Below are 17,287 nucleotides of genomic sequence, written 5' to 3' on the forward strand. Positions count from 1 at the left end.
TCTATGTGACACCAATGTCCAGTGTTGGTCGCTGTGCTAAGCTTGGTGCTGTATTCCTGTACTGATGGTGCTGGAATGTAGTCACAGCCATGTGTTTTTCCACTTCGATCACCGACATATGACCTCTGAATCGCCGTTCTATCCAGTTTAATATTTGCACCTTTAAGCAGGAGCCCCGTCACTGACGTGTAGAAAGTAGCAGTAGCTTCAGATTGTGGCTATCGGGGCGAGACGTCAGACACCTGATCCCCAGACACCAGGCGCAGCCAGTCACCTGCCTCCACTGCACTGAAACGGCTTCCGGCCCCCACAGCAGCACGTAGCGCGCAGACCTGGATGGGGCGTGACCGAGTCTCTGCCACCTAATATATCTCCTCCTCCTGACCGCTTAGGCATAACGCAGGGCTCGCAGGCAGAGTGGTGGTCGTAGTGAGGGCTGAAGTGGAAGGTAAGGGGCGGACTGCGGACTCTGCGCCGCTCCGCAGTCTGTGGCCGCATCGCCGGCATTGGCGCCGAGCTGCTGCTTCTCGCCTCTATTTCCTGCTCCCTGTGACCTTCACTTCACTGGAAAAGTCATGTGCGCTCGCACTACTGGGCCTGGCAGGGCTGGTACAGGGCCCTCGCACTTCGGGGGGTCTGGCAGGGCTGGTACAGGGTCCTCGCACTTTGGGGGGTCTGGCAGGGCTGGTACAGGGTCCTCGCACTTCGGGGGGTCTGGCAGGGCTGGTACAGGGCCCTCGCTATAGCAGTCACCGGCAGATCATGGGTTCAGGATTCCCCTTGTGCAATGCTATGGAAACCCAGTGAAAACATGATCTGTTGGGGGCTCCTGCGGACTAGAGGTGGGGAACACTGCTTATAGGATGGGACTAGGCAGGACTTACTATAGGGATCTGCAGAGGTCACCATAGTCTTAAAGTGGTTTTTTTTTTCCCAAGGGCTTGAGTGTGATCTAAAAAACAGTCCTTCCCAATGGTCCAACTTCCAATTTTGAACTAGTTTCCTAACATATATACGTATGTTATCTGACTAGTATTTACCTACTTGTCGCTTTGATTAGATTTTAAATGGAATCTGTCAGCCCCTGGGAGATATCAGACCTCTACTATGGGCATACAGGTGACAGAAAAGTAAATCTATACATACCTGTATGGCCCATGGTAGAGGTCTGATTGCAGAGAAATGTAGTTTTATCTTTTTGGTTTTCAACAAGCTTGGCGTCCAGGGGACAACAAGTAATGCCAGCCTATCTGATTATTATTCCCCTAAATCGCCGCCTATCAGCCTAGTTGCCATCATACAAACCTGGCCAGGAGGAAAGAAAGTGCGGTTTATAAGAGCCACGCTTTGCGCATGTGCCGGGAGGTGAGGAAGGAAAGCGGACGTCACAGTGCCCTGTGATGTGCGGGGGAGGGAAAATGGTAACTAGGCTGATAGGCAGAGATTTAGGGGAATAATAATCAGATAGGCTGGCATTGCTTGGCGTCCCCTGGACGCCAAGCTTGTTGAAAACCAAAAAGATAAAACTACATTTCTCTGCAATCAGACCTCTACCATGGGCCAAACAGGTATGTATACATTTACTTTTCTACACCTGTATGCCCAGAGTAGCGTCTGATATCTCCCATGGGGTGACAGCTTTCCTTTAAGTCTGGGGTAGCCTCTAGGTTTGCACTTACTTAATCTGATTGCTGTTCGGTTAGGTGGGGACATTGTACAATGGAATACTGATTCATGAAATTTATATTTATCTGTTTTCATCCCAGACTACAACTTCTCTATATTGATTTACCAGTGACTTGTCTTTTGCAGTAGATCCCCTTTTTTTTTTCTTGCTTTTTATGCATTTTTTTTTTTTTTTTTTTTTTTTTTTTTTTTTTTTTTTTTTTAGTTTGAATACCTGTTGAGTAAAAATGTCTTATTTTAAAGATAATATCTATTATGCATTATGGGTGTATTCCTTGACTTTGCTTTATTGATACCCCCATAGCCTAGATAGATTTGTAGGACCTATCAGACTTGTGCATGACTGCGATTTACATGCATGTAGTCATGTGCTGACTAGACAATTGCGGCCTCAGGAGGCCGAACACTTCTCTTTGGAATGTGGCCGGAAGTATGCAAATCCCATACGTGAAGTCACATGACCACCTGGCACCGGTATATCCTCACAGTACTGGTGCGGGTGTTGTGAGGATTCACAAGTCTGCAGTCGTGTAGAGTGATTTTAACCCTTAAGTCATGGCCCCACCGTCGGTATTCCCCACTATCAGTATTCGGTCAGTATTTTTTTTTTTTTCTCAGGAGTGGGAGCCAAAAGGTATAATAGAAACAAGTCACCCATTCTGCCCTTATCACTTACTCCTGGTTTTGGCTCCCACTCCTGAGAAAAAATACTGATAGTGGGGCTGTGTCCTAAAGCTGGACAACCCCTTTATCTAACCATAGAACCTAAAGAGATTATGTGGGATGCTTATTTAAAAAAACATAAGAGCAGGTAGCGCTTTCAAACGAAATGGATCGTCCATTACATGACTGTTAAATCATGTACATTATTCAAGTGACAGCTGCAGACAATCACTTAGCAGTCAGGTATCATGCATTTAACCTCGTCACTAAAGCTAATGATTGGCTGCAGCCAATGCAGTTAATATTTATTACTGCAGGACTATCGGGGACCTTTTGGATTGATGGAGGATTTAACGGTTAAATGTTATAAAGCAGATGGGCCATCAATATCAGATCGATGGGGGATGACTTCATCTGCCGCTGGAAGTACAATGTATAGAGCTGCAACACGGCTCCATACTGTGTGGTGGCTGTTCTAGGGTACTGCAGCTTGAGAACAGCCACAGCAAAGGCTTATCACCTATGGAAACAAAGGGATAAGGAAGTAAAAATGTCTACTCTTTGCAGAAGAGAAATTGTCCTTGGTGCCACCTTCTGGTGACTTCCTTAGATGTCAAAGTTCAACCACTAGGTAACTAGAAGGAATATAGAACGCACATAGGGTCTTATCCGAGATAAAAGGAATATATGTGAAAGATAAATCAAATTCACTCACCTATTAGGGTTGTGTAAGACACAACCACTGTACTTAGCATTGGCTGCTGCAAACCCCAAAGCAATGATCCTTTGTTGGGTGAAGAGAATGGGGCATCACACTGCGCTGCTCGCCTGTCAGAATTATGTACCAGAGGAATCCAAGTCGATGTAATGATAAAATAGACTTTGTTTCTATGCGTTTCGTGGTGATCACACCACTTCGTCAGGACAGTCTATAGGACTGAGGAAGTGGTGTGATCACCACGAAACGCGTAGAAACAAAGTCTATTTTATCATTACATCGACTTGGATTCCTCTGGTACATAATTCTGACAGGCGAGCAGCGCAGTCTGATGCCCCATTCTCTTCACTCAACAAAGGATCAAAGTTCAACCACTAAAACATGACTTTGGTTTTCAGGCAAGTGTTATCTTATACTTTTAACCATAATAAAAATGTGACTGCATCTGAACCATTAATATGGAAAATGAGTGCACAATCCTTGTACGCTCAGTCAGTTGTGCCCCACAATTAACATGTTAATCACCCAGTGTATCCTGCCCCTAACGCTCTGATCTCCCTAGCAGCTCTCCGCTGGGAGAAGCCTCCTATCATCACTGTTCAGATAGTTTGTGCTTTGTTACTGATGATGTACATACAGTCCTGCTCATTGTTACTGGCACCCATGAAGTTTTAAATACATAATGTGGAATATCTCCTGAAAAAAAAAATGAATTAAGTGAAAGTTTTTTTTGTATACAGCACTCGTGTTAAATACAAAAGAGCAAATGCTAAACAATAATTTTAAAACCAAAAACAATGGGAGGGAAAAATATGAAAACCTAAAACTTGCTTTGACACCCTTTACACTAATTTTAGTTTGGAAACATTTTGACTCGCCTGTGGTAAGTCACAAGAGATTCACCTGTGTTTAATTGTTGGTGCCCACGTGACATGAATTGGCCAATAAATAGACTTCAGTGGTTTAAAAAGCTACATGGTATGCCTTGTTCCTTTGTCACAATAGTTAAGGCAAATGAGCTGTCAGCTAGTGGCAGTTCTGATGCCTCAAACACAAGACTTCCAAAGGGTATAAGGTACCAAAGTGTTTGGAGATGACCCCAGATTCAACAGTGCACACAATGTTAAGAAGTTTGAGAGGCATGGAACCTTCAAGAACCTCCCTGGACATGAGGAGGAGGGGGGGGGGGGGGGATCGACAAGATGCCTCTCTTCGAAGGTTGGTGTGAGGGTGTAAACACCACATCAAACATCCAAAGATTTGAAGGCCAACCTGGAACCATCTGGGGTCATGGTTTCAACAAGTACCGTATACTGCACACTAAACTAAGCAGAACTTTTTGGGCGAGGGCCAAGGAAGAAACCATTGCTGAAGAAAAGACCTAAAAAGGAATGACTAATCTTTGCAGATGAAACAAAAGTATAGCTTTTTGACAATGCAAAGCAACAGTTTGTTTACAAATGGTGCAATGAAGCTTGTAAGGAAAAGAACACCTTACCAACAGTTAAGCATGGTGGAGGATCCGGAATGCTGTGGGGTTACTTAGCTGCATCTGGTACTGGAGGCCTTGACCGTTTCACAGGAATCATGAAATCAGAGAACTATCAAGAGATTTTAGAGCAACATGTTCTATCCAGTGTAAGGAAACTTGGAAACATGGGTCCTCCAGCAAGACAATGACCCAAAGCACACAGGAATGGTTGAAAAAGAAAATTGGACTGTTTTAAAATGGCCAGCAATGATTTCTGACCTCAATCTTTTGGGGTGAGCTGAAATCTGCCATTTGGGAAAGAACCCTGCAAACATTCAAGAGCTTGAACAAACTCCAAGGGAAGAGTGGGAGAAAATTCCAGCTGAAAACTGCAAAAAGCTCATGGATGGCTACAAGAAACATCTGGACGCTGTTAGCAATACCGAAGGGTGTGCAACCAAGTACTAACCTCTTCATGACCTGGCGATTTTAAATTTATTGCTCCCCTTTCTTCCCATAGCCATATACTTAAACCCTCTACCCCCGAGGGTGGTTGCATGTTAATGACCAGTCCAATTTTTACAATTCTGACCACTGTCACTTTGAGGTAATAACTCTGGAACGCTTCAACGGATCCCCTTGATTCTGAGATTGTGTGTGGGGGTTTTTTTTTTTTTTTTTTTTTTTTTTTTTTGTGACAATTGTACTTCATGAAAGTGGTAAAATTTCTTCGATATCACTTGTGTTTATTTGTGGTTTAAAAAAATAAAAAAAAGTTTTGCAATTTTCATGGCCTTAAATCAGAAAGATGTCACATAAAATAGTTAATAAATAACACTTCCCACATGTGTACTTTAAATCAGCACAATTTTGGAATGAAAATAAATTTTATATATATGTTTAGGAAGTTTAAAAGTTGACCAGCGATTACTCAATTTACAAAACTTTTTTTTTTTTTTTTTAAGGGACCACATCACATTTCAAGTGACTAAGGGGTCTTTATGACAGAATATACCCAAAAGTGACACCATTCTTAAAACTGCACCCCCTCAAGGTGCTCAACCACATTCAAGAAGTTTATTCACTCTTCAGGTGCTTCACAGGAATTTTTGGAAAGTGGAAGAAAAAAATAAACATTTTAACTTTTTTCACAACACTGTTACTTTAGACCCCAATTTTCTTATTTTTGCAGGGGTAACAGGAAAAAATGGACCCCAAAATTTGTTGTGCAATTTCTCCTGAGCACGTCGATATCCCATATGTGGGGGGGGAAACCACTGTTTGGGCGCACGGCAGGGTTTGGAAGGGAAAGGGCGCCAATTGACTTTTTGAGTGTAAGGCTATGTGCCCACAATGCAGAAATGCTCAGGATTTTTACCTGAGCGTTTCTGCATCTCCCTGGCAGAAAAAAACGCATGCGGATTGTACATGCCAGGGACATGCGGAAATGGAGCGTTATTCTCTGACATTTTAAGCATGCGGATTGACAAGTGCTTTCCAAGGAATTAGCATCACTTGGAAACTGCTTGTGACAACTAGGTCACACTATATAAATCCATGCAAACTGCATGGATTTATGTAGTGTGACCCGAGAGAGTGGTGTAAAAAAAAAAAAAAAAAAAAAACGTATTCATAACTGTAAGAGGAGAAAATGGACCCCAAAAACTATTGTTCAATTTCTTGAGTACGCTGATACCACATGTATATGTAGGGAAAATACACTATTTGGGTGCACAACAGGGTTCAGAAGTGAAGCAGCACTGTGGCTTTTTGATCGTAAAATTGGCTGGAATTGAGAGTGGACACCATGTTGCGTTTAGAGAGCCCCCGATGCGCCTCCCCCTTTCTTCCCCCTACAAGTGACACCATTTTGGGAACTAGACTCCTTAAAGGATTTTATCAAGGGGTAGAGTGAACATTTTGAACCCGGAAGTACATCACAGAATTTGATAAGATTAGGTCATCATCATATTGAATAAGTTGTCATTAGTCTTGAGCGCAAGTGCTCGCTACTTGAGTTTGCATTGGGTACTCAGGTATGCATCATATATCGCAGGTGCTCAAGTGACCTGCTCGAGACCCCCACCCCGCATGTTTCACGGTTGTTGGACACCCAAAACAAAACATGCGTGGATCGCTTGCGTATGGCAGGCAAACCATATTTGGTGGAGAATCGAGCATGTCTCTCGAGCACCCGCGATACTCGCTGCATACCTAAGTGCCCAATGCAAACTCAAGTAGCTTGCACTCAACACTAGTCCCCATATCGTCATTGTTTTTTTTTTTTTCTTTACTTTTGAAAAAAAACCAACCATAACCCTAGCACGATCCTAACCCTAGAGTTTATTTACGCCTTTCCTCGTGCGGTATAGGTGATTAGATGACTTAATTCTTCGGGTCGGTGCGATTACAGCGATACTAGATTTATATCGGGTTTTTATGATTGACAGCTGTCCCACACTAAGACACTTTTTTTGTAAAGACCAGTTTTTGCATCGCCATATTTTGAGCTATACCCCCCCCCCCCCTTTACACTTTGTCCTATGTGACTTTCACTTTTTACATTATGATCTCCTGTATAGCAAATGCAACAGCATCCCTGTGCTATCCAGGCTGTCAGAGCTGCACAGGGAGAAGATACTTTGATCGTGCACTGTGCATGATCAAAGTATCTTCCTGCTGTCTGGAGCGCCGACATCCGGGTCACATGACAACCGTGCGACGCTGGAGAGGAGGTGAGTATTGGCGCTTACCACCTCTTGCCACCAGAATGCTGCGATCGACTTCAGTTGCAGCATTTTGGGATTTAATGTGCGGGACCGCTCTCAGCACATAGCACTGGGTGTCACCTGTGACAATCAGCTGACACCTGGTGGCGATTGCTCCCGCACAGCCTGTGTGCGGACGAAATCGCGAGGGCATACTAATGCTTATCTGGCCCAGGGCACAGATACGTCTTGGGCCAGAAAAGAGTTTAAAAAAAAAAAAATCCTGAGGATGTAACTTGTACATTTCCATTTATTTCTGAAGCTATTGAACAGTCGAAGAAGAGGGGAGGGGGATGAAGGGGTGCCAATAATGTCGAGCAGTACTGTAGACCATTTGTCTTCATCGAAGTTTTCCTTTGAAAGCGAATTGAAAATAAGAGAAGTGTCAAGCATTTTACATGCCCTGCGATGCATATCTATATAGCCACATGGCTTAAATACTACTTACCCTATTTTTTGGACTATAAGACGCACTTTTTTCCACAATTTTGAAGGTGTGTGTGTGTTTTGGGGGGGCGGTGCATCTTATAGTCCGATGCACATAAATACTGTGGGGGTTGTGGTAAGCGGCGGGGCACAAGATGCAGCAGCCGCCTGCTGCAGCCTACACTTAATAGGCGGCACACTGCCTGCAGCGTAGCTCCTGGTATGTATGGCACCCCTCTTCCTGGTATGTATGGCACCCCCTAATCCCTGTCACGCTGCACAGAAGGAAAAAACAAAGCAATTCAGTCCCGGCGTGGGTAGCAGTGACTATTCCGGCACAGAGTGAGACACCATGCTGGAGGGGAGTATAAATTGTTTTATTTTTTTTTTCTGTGCAACGCGACAGGGAGCAGGGGGTGCCATACATACCAGGAAGATGGATGAGAGGGGCCATACATACAGGCATGAGAGGAGCCATACATACGTATGTGTGTGTTGGGTGGGGGGGGGGTGATACATACCAGGTAGAGGGATAAGGGCCACGTATAAGAGGAAGGAGGGGGGCCATGTATACCAGGATGGGGGATATTAACAGAATTGGGGGACAATAGCCCTATAACAGTGTCAGCAGCGGACCCCCCCCCCCCCTCCCCCTTTAATAGGGTATCATGACCACATTTTTGGCTTATGGTCTGTTGCATCTTACAGTCCGAAAAATACGGTAATCCCTTTTTGACCAGTAACAGTTTTCAGAAAGGATGATGTGCATTGTGTAATTTCACAACCCCAGAAAGCTTCTTTTTCAGCTCTATTCTGATATTTGGGGGTTGCTATATCGTTGCACCCATGACTATATATTTATTAGGTAAACATGACTGTTCTTCTTTGAAAGAAAGCAGTTGTTGAAATCTGGTTTAACATGTTATATTCCATTGTTTGTTTTGTCTTACAGACTCAGAATGGTTGTCCTTTCCAAAGAACATGGCTATGTGCTCCTGACCGGTGCAGCCAGTTTTGTAATGGTTGCTCACCTTGCAATAAATGTTTCTAAAGCCCGCAAGAAGTATAAAGTAGAGGTGAGAGCAAGCTTCACATCATGAATTAACTTTTTTTTTTTTTTTTTCACGCATGGCAGCACCACATGAGAGGGGATCCCAGCTTCAAGGACAGGAAACCTACAGAATGAAGGGGTGGCGCTTCTCAACCACCTCAGTTGGTTTCCTGTCCTTGCGGGGGGAACCTTATTAAAACGGCGGCAGAAGAAAGAAGAGAAGATTATTTCTAGACCTGGGCCAGTTGGTTTCAAACAGGGCACAGTCTCTACTGTGGATGGCGCCAGGGACCTGGAAGTGCCACGGTGGGTCCAAGGGGACTTGTTCAGTCGGACGTGCGTGAGCAGCAGCCATGCCATTGCCTTATGGTGGCCGTGCATCCCGGTTGCGCAGGACGCTATCCAGGAAGATGCTCCCTAAGATGCATACCGGTGAAAAAGAAGTAGCGGAGACCCATGTCTTCTAGCAGGTTTCTGGCTACTGTCTTGTACCAGGCTGCGCATATGCAGGGTGCGCTGGAACTGGTGCGCCCTGATGAGCATGCCAGAGGTCCGGAGGAGGCGTCCATGAACTATAGCTGGTCCCCCGTTTTAAATGGGGGTCTAACCACAGTAAGAGCTCTTTTGCTCCAGCTCTCCTTCCCGTGTATGAGGGAGGAACAGTAGTGGGCAGTCGCTTAAGCCTCCAGAGAGGAGCAGTCTTTTTTGACTTGGTCCAGTCTCTGAATCCAGTACCCTTAAGTAAACAGCTGGTGGGGAGTGAACTTCGTGAATGTTCACCTTGTTTATGGGGGCCCTTTACTTGTTACTAGGAAATGCCTAAGGAAGTTGGCACAGAACTTAAAAAAAAAATGGGTGAATGTGAGCTCTGCAAGACCTCATCTGGGCCAAGGGCCTTGTGCTTAAATTTGGCTTCAGGACAGATGCTGGACCTCTAGGCTAAGGTTAAAAACACGTCTGGGCCGCACAGAGCCTCCTCATCGGGCTTCAGAGTTTAACATTTGCTGAGCAGGTAGATGCTCATTTTTGTGGTAAAGTAACACCCAGAGGTTTTTACTGTTGTCCTCCAGTCTGTATACTCCATCCATGGGACAGCACATGGTATTAATACAGCATATGGTCTCTGTGAAGGTCTGCTATCCAGCTGCGTCTCATCAGTTTGCTCCTTCGGGTGCTGCTAGTCTGGCAATTGAGATTTGCCACTCAAAGTGAAGATTTATCCTTAAAGCGCACCTGTCAGCAGGATTGTGCTCAGTAGACAACATACACTTTCAGGTGGGCAACATTACACTGATTAAAATGATACCTTTGTTGATTAGATCTGTCCTGTGGGTCTTGTGTAATATTTACTTTCAGTTTGGAGATGATATGCTTGTGCTTTGTGGGGTGGGCTCTGCTTACATATTCATCTTATATGCTCTTATGACAGCTTATTGTGCCTTCACTGACCTGCCTCCTATTTTACCCAGCCCCGCACTACTAGATGCATTATGTGAAACAGGAGGCAGGTCAGTGAACGATCAGTGAGCTGTCTTAAGAGCATACAGATGAATATGTAAGCAGAGCAACAGAGGCCGTCCCGGAGCACGAGCATATCATTATCTCCAAACAAAGTAAAGATTACACAACAACCACAGAACTGATTTTGTCAACTAAGGTATCATTTTAATCAGTGTAATGTCACCCACCTGAAAGTGTATGTAGTTTACTGAGCACAATCCTGCTGACTGGCGCTTTAAGGGTTCTATCACACGTCAGTATCTCTGGTACGAGTGGTGAAGGTTTCCACATGTACCGGAGACATTGACCCACACAGACTCATTAAAATCAATGGGTCGGTGTGTTTTCATGGACCATGTGTCCGTGTGCTCCACACGATGACATGTCTGTTGTTTTTTTTTTTTTACGGACACATGGTCTGCAAAACGTACCACACGGATGACATCCGTGTGTCACGTACCAGCGCCTGGGAATCAGTGTACAGTTAGCACTGTTTTCAAGCGCTGGGGCTGAACGCTGCCCTCATTATGATTTCTGCTGGGTCTGCAATCAGCACCAGCAGGGATGATTATGAGGGTAGCAGTAGTTTGCTCCATCAGTGTTCACCTGTGAAGGGAAAAAAAAAAAATCCATATACTCACCTACCCGGAGATGTCCCCCGCTGATGCCGAGGAACAGGAGAGAATGGGCCGCTCCGGAGCTGCGTTCAGTGAGTGACAGGACACCACTCCTGAGCAGAGCTCCGGGGCCGCTTGCGAGCGGCTCATTCTCCCCGGCTCCTCTGTGTCAGCGGTCATATGGATTACAGTGGGGAACATCTCTGGACAGGTGAGTGTTTTTTTATATTTATATACTGGGGGACACTACGGGAGCAGACTACCACTACCTTCACCATTGTCCCTGTTAGTGCTGATTGCAGAGAACCATGATGAGTGCAGTGTTCAGCACCGGCGCTTGGGAAGAGTGTTAACTGTAGCGCTGATTCCCAGGCGCCGGTACGTGCGATCCTGATTCGGCACATGGGTGCAACACTTAAAACACACTGGACACTGTCTCCAGTACTGTTTTTTCCAGTACCAGAAATATACAGATGTGTGAAACCAGCCTAATTCAGATTGATTACTCTTTTAAATGAAAATCTGAGTTTGGTGTCCTTGCCTCATGGCGTCTCATAGTGACTCATTGCACTTCAGTGCCTGTTAGTACCTCATAGGGCTTCATAATTCCTCATTGTAAAGGTACCGGTTGCACAACTAGTCTGTCTGACAGAACAAAGCTCAGGGACTGTTAACTGTGCAGGGGAAAAATATCCTAGCCGCTATTTGAGACAGAGGGTGGCAGTATTCCTGGCTGATGCTGAACTGACTCGATGGAATGCATGTTGGATGATATCTTGGGAAAGGCAGGTGACAATAAGAGAACTTCCTTAGTTTTGCAGGTTAATAATAAACCTTGTAGGGTTTCACTCTCAAAGGTAGGAGGCGTCGCGTAGTCCTCATACAGCAATTGCGATTTTGGTCCAAACAAATGCAGGTTTATTGCTTTCTACAGGTTGCACAGAAGTCATAAACATAGTATTTCTGGCCTTGTCCAAGCGCTGACTAAATGGGACGGACCCGGGCTACTCGTATACAGCTGAGCTAACCCAGCTTGATCAAACAAAACAGCATTTTATCCAGGGCAACCACTGGTTACTTGCAGACTCATCTCAAGTGGAGTCTGGCCTGACTCGGTTTAGCTTTAAGACAGTCTGCTCTTCTTCCCAGCAGTCTTACTAACGTGAATGCCTAGCCTGCTCTGGAGCATAGGTCTCCAGGTGCCCTAATCAAGACCTTATCAACTATTTAACACAGCCCTACCTGGGTTTGCTACAACCCAAATGGGTCTGTACAGATTCCTGAGTTAGATCATTTAAAATTGACTCTATAAGATCTGCTATTAAATCTTCAGTTCCAGATTGCTATATAGTAGTCCAGGAGTTAAAGGAGGTATACAATCTGATTCCAATTCACATGAAACATCAAATTTTCTGAGGATAGTTCTTGGCATAAAATGAGACTTTAGGCTTTCAGTTCGTGTCCTTCCCTTCAAATGTTAATGGGCCTTAAGGCTTTAGGGAGACTTGTACAACTCCTGGCAAAAATTATGGAATCACCGGGGTCGGAGGATGTTCATTCAGTTGAAGAAAAAAAAAAAAAAAAAAAAAAAGCAGATCACGGACATGGCACCAAACTAAAGTCATTTCAAATGGCCATTCTATGGCATTAAGAAACACTAAAAGAAATCAAGAAAAAAAAAGTGGTACTCTGTAAGGGTAATTTTTTTTTTTTTTTTTTTTTAAAAAGACCAAGCAGAGGGAAAAATTATGGAATCATGAAAAACAAACACACAAAAGAACACTCCAATACATCACTAGTATTTCGTTGCAGTCTCTGAGGCATGGACTTAATGAGTGACAAACAGTACTCTTCATCAATCTGGCTCCAACTTTCTCTGATTGCTGTTGCCAGATCAGCTTTGCATGTTGGAGCCTTGTCATGGACCATTTTCTTCAACTTCCACCAAAGATTTTCAATTGGATTGAGATCTGGACTATTTGCAGGCCATGACATTGACCTTATGTGTCTTCTTTCAAGGAATGTTTTCAGTGTTTGCTCTATGGCAGGATGCATTATCATCTCGAAAAATGTCATCCCCAAATGTCCTTTCAATTGATGGGATAAGAAAACTGTCCAAAATATCAATGTAAATTTGGGCATTTATTGAAGATGTAATGACAGCCATCTCCCCAGTGCCTTTACCTGACATGCAGCCCCATATCATCAATGAATGTGAAAATTTGCATGTTCTCCTCATGCAGTCATCTTTATAAATCTCATTGGAAAGGCACCAAGCAAAAGTTCCAGCATCATCAACTTGCCCAATGCAGATTCACGATTCATCACTGAATATGACTTTCATCCAGTCATCCACAGTCCACGATTGCTTTTCCTTAGCCCATTGTAACCTTCTTTTCTGTAGGTGTTAATGATGGCTTTTTTTTAGCTTTTCTGTATGTAAATCCCATTTCCTTTAGGCGGTTTCTTACAGTTTGGTCACAGACATTGACTCCAGTTTCCTCCCATTCGTTCCTCATTTGTTTTGTTGTGCATTTCCTGTTTTGGAGACCTATTGCTTTAAGTTTCTGGTCGTGACGCTTTGATGTCTTCCTTGGTCTACCAGTATGTTTGCCTTTAACAACCTTCCCATGTTGTTTGTATTTGGTCCAGATTTTAGACACAGCTGACTGTGAACAACCAACATCTTTTGCAACACTGCGTGATGATTTACCTTCTTTTAAAAGTTTGATAATCCTCTCCTTTGTTTCAATTGACATCTCTCGTGTTGGAGCCATGATTCATGTCAGTCCACTTGGTGCAACAGCTCTCCAAGGTGTGATCACTCCTTTTTAGATGCAGACTAACGAGCAGATCTAATTTGATGCAGGTGTTAGTTTTGGAAATGAAAATTTACAGGGTGATTCCATAATTTTTTCCCTCTGCTTGGTCTGAAAAAAAATACCCTTACTGAGTACCACATTTTTAATCTTGATTTCTTTTAGTGTTTCTTAAAGCCATAAAGTTGCCATTTGAAATGACTTTAGTTTTGTGCCATGTCTGTGATCTGCTTTTTTTTTCAACATTAAACAACTGAATGAACATCCTCTGAGCCCGGTGATTACAGAATTTTTGCCAGGGGTTGTAGTAGTTAGGACTAGTGTTGAGCGATACCTTCCGAGATCGGATTGGATCGGACCGATACCCAAAAAGTATCGGATACAGCCAATTCCGATACCGGAAACCAATGCAAGTCAATGGGACAGAAATATCGGAATGAAAATAAACTTTGTTTCCTTGTAGGTTAATTCTACATGAAGGAAAACTACTAAGCATAATGTAGAATGTGTTGGGGGAGGTGGGGGAGACAATAAAGGCATAGAGGTTTAGCCCAATCAAATGGAATAGCAGGAATTAATAATTTTTTTAAGACTTTCTGAGTTACGGAAATATTGACTATGTTAAGTATTTTTATATTTTGTCAGATTTGTTTCACTACTTCCATGCTCTTCATCTTCTTTTTTACTTCTCCCACACTTTCTCCTTCATCGTCCTCAGCATCAGCATCTTTTTCAGAAACTTCTTCACCCACCTTCTTCTTCTTCTTCACCTTCGTATTCTGTTTTTTACATTCTTCATATTCTTCTTCATCATATTCTTATTTATGACAGGCATTCCTGTAGTTATCTATAAAAGTTTGAACATTACACCTTTTCGTTCTACCTGTCACAAAAGATTTACAACAGGATTTGTCCGCGTTCAGTTTGGCCTGCAGCAGCAGGTCTTTTCCAGGGGCACCACAAGGAGGAACGGACTCACCCCCATACACTGCTTAGTCATCTTCTGCTTATAATTTAGATATTCTCTTTTGCTCTGATTTTTAGTCTTATGCTTAATGTTCTTCTGCTTTTTGTTCTGCAGCTTCTTGTACTTCTGCTTCTTGGTTTTCTGTCTCTTGTTCTTCTGTATCTTGGTGCTTGTCTTCTCTTCTTTGTCCTCTGGGTCATCTTCTTCGGGGCCTCGTCAGGGAGATCCAGAGATTACCAAGAACCATTTCAAAAAGCTTGAACTTGGAAATGTAGCAGAAGGTACAAGAAGGCTGAGGAACTGACGAGAACCAGCTGATGGTACTGGAACCCGGATGGGTAGCAGACGGTACAAGAGCCAATGGAACTACCGAGGACCAGCTGACAGTACTGGAACTCGGTTACTAAGCAGCAGGTACCTGTGCCAGAAAGCACTACCAAGGACCAGCAGACGTTGGTGGAACTTGGATACCGAGAAGGAGGCACCTAATCCAAAGGCACTGCCGAGAACCAGCTGATGGTACTGGAACTCGGATGGGTAGCAGAAGGTACCCATGAAAAAAAAAGTTGCAAGGCCGCGAGCTGGCCGCAGTTACCAAAACCCACAGTCCTACAGGGGGTGCTTGTCCTATTGGCACTATGGAACCAGCCTTCATTGCCAGATCCCACATAGGAGTCACCTAAAATGCAGGCACCATAGAGTCAGCTAACCCGACCGCAACACGACAGGACAATGCATTGGAGGCAAAGTGACGTTGACACTACCCGGAAACAGCTGGCGTGCTGGAACCAGGCTGGGCAGGAGGGAGTACCCGTGCCAAAGACACTGCTGGGAAACAGCTGGCGGTGCTGGAACCCAGGGTAAATACTGAAAAAAGAGTGGAGCCAGAGGCGTAATTGGAGCAACTTTAAAATCTGTAGTACAGTGGATGTGGACAAAGCAGGAGAATTTGCCGGACACACAGCTGGGGATCAGCTGATGTTACTGAACCCCCAATAACACGGCAGCAAGTGTTGACTGTGCAGACAGCACTTCTGAGCAGCAACTGGCGGTGTTGGAGCTCAGGGATTACAGTTCAGGTGGTAGAAACATGAACACAACAGGAGACCTGGATACTGTTGCCAACCAATTACTTATTCTGGAAGAGGACTGGCAAATTCATGCGAGATCCAGGCCTTGTTCATTTTCAGAAAAGTAAGCCGGTCAACATTATCTGAGGATAGTCGCATGCGACAGTCTGTTAGTTCACCACCTGCGGCACTAAAGACGCGTTCCGATAATACACTAGCAGCAGGGCAAGCTAGCACCTCCAATGCATACTGGCTAAGCTCTGGCCATGTATCCAGCTTACAGACCCAAAACTTGAAGGGAGAAGAGCCATCTGGGAGTACACTGAGAGGGCAAGACATGTAGTCTGTCACCATCTGACAGAAACGTTGCCTCCTGCTAACTGGAGCCGTCTGTGATGGTGTAGACATTTGTGGCGGCGGGGACACAAAACTTTGCCACATTTGGGCCATACTGGTCTTGCCTTGTGCTGAGGCGCTGCTTCTGCTCCCTCTTTGTGCAGAGCTTCCTCCACTGCCTCGACGCACTGAGCTGCTTTGTAAAGCACTAGCAGCACTGCTCTCGGTTGGAATGCAGAACATGATGGAATGCACCAGTGCGTCTTGGTACTCCCGCATTTTACGCTCCTGGTTCAACGGTGTTATGAGGCTTTGTAAGTTGTCCCGGTAGCGAGGATCTAGGAGGGTGGACACCCAATAATCAGCCGTGTTGAGAATGTGGGCGATGCGGCGGTCGTTTCTCAGGCACTGCAGCATGAAATCAACCATGTGCTGCAGACTGCCAACTGGCCAAGAAACGCTGTCCCCTGCTTGAGGTGTGATCTCTGCCTGCTCTGCATCACCCCACCCTCGCTCTAGATACTGACTACTAGAGCATTGTGTTCCTCCCTCCTCTGGACAGATGTCTTCCTCATCCATTGACTCCTCCTCATCCTCCTCACAAAGTGTCCCGTGCCTAGGCCTTTGTGAGGAACCACGTTGCGCAGACTGTAGAGAAGCAGATGGCATTTGTGACTCCTCATCCTCCACCTCTTCCAAAACCTCATCCCTTAGTGCTTGCAGTGTTTTTTCAAGCAGGCCGATAAGGGGGATAGTCATGCTGACTAGTGCATCATCTGCACTCGCCATCCACGTGGAATAATCGAAGGCATGCAAAACGTGGCAAATGTCCTTCATAGAGGCCCACTCAGTGGTGGTAAAGTGTGAACGGCGCGCACTGCTACTTGTTTGCGCCTGCTGCAGCTGGTACTCCATTACTGTTGCCTGCTGCTCACACAACATCTCCAGCATATGTAACGTTGAATTCCACCTGGTGGGTAGGTCGCATATGATGCGATGTTCCGGAAGACGTAATCGGCGCTGCAATGCGCGATCTTGCGTTGCTAGAACGCTGCAAGTGAGCGCACTCTATGCAGACCTTGTGAAGCAGTGCATCAAGATCCGGATAGTCCCTCAAAAAACTCTGCACGACCAAGTTGAGCACATGTGCCAGACATGGGATGTGAGTGAGGTTGCCTAGGCCCAGAGCTGCCAC

General features: G+C 44.9%; 1 protein-coding gene across 1 annotated transcript in view; it reads left to right on the forward strand.

Annotated features, from left to right (window-relative positions):
* The first annotated feature begins 267 nt into the window (after positions 1-267).
* The window catches only part of MGST3 (microsomal glutathione S-transferase 3), a 56,900-nt gene continuing 39,880 nt past the window's right edge, over positions 268-17,287 (forward strand). Inside the window, exons 1-2 of the mRNA XM_073643029.1 lie at positions 268-448; positions 8,685-8,808. Of these exons, the coding sequence (XP_073499130.1) occupies positions 8,692-8,808 (117 nt within the window). The 5' untranslated portion in view covers positions 268-448; positions 8,685-8,691. The remainder of the gene's footprint in view (positions 449-8,684; positions 8,809-17,287) is intronic.

The sequence above is a fragment of the Phyllobates terribilis genome, unplaced genomic scaffold (assembly GCF_046119375.1).
Source record: "Phyllobates terribilis strain yellow unplaced genomic scaffold, ASM4611937v1 Scaffold_8__6_contigs__length_399053987, whole genome shotgun sequence".
Classification (NCBI taxonomy): domain Eukaryota; kingdom Metazoa; phylum Chordata; class Amphibia; order Anura; family Dendrobatidae; genus Phyllobates; species Phyllobates terribilis.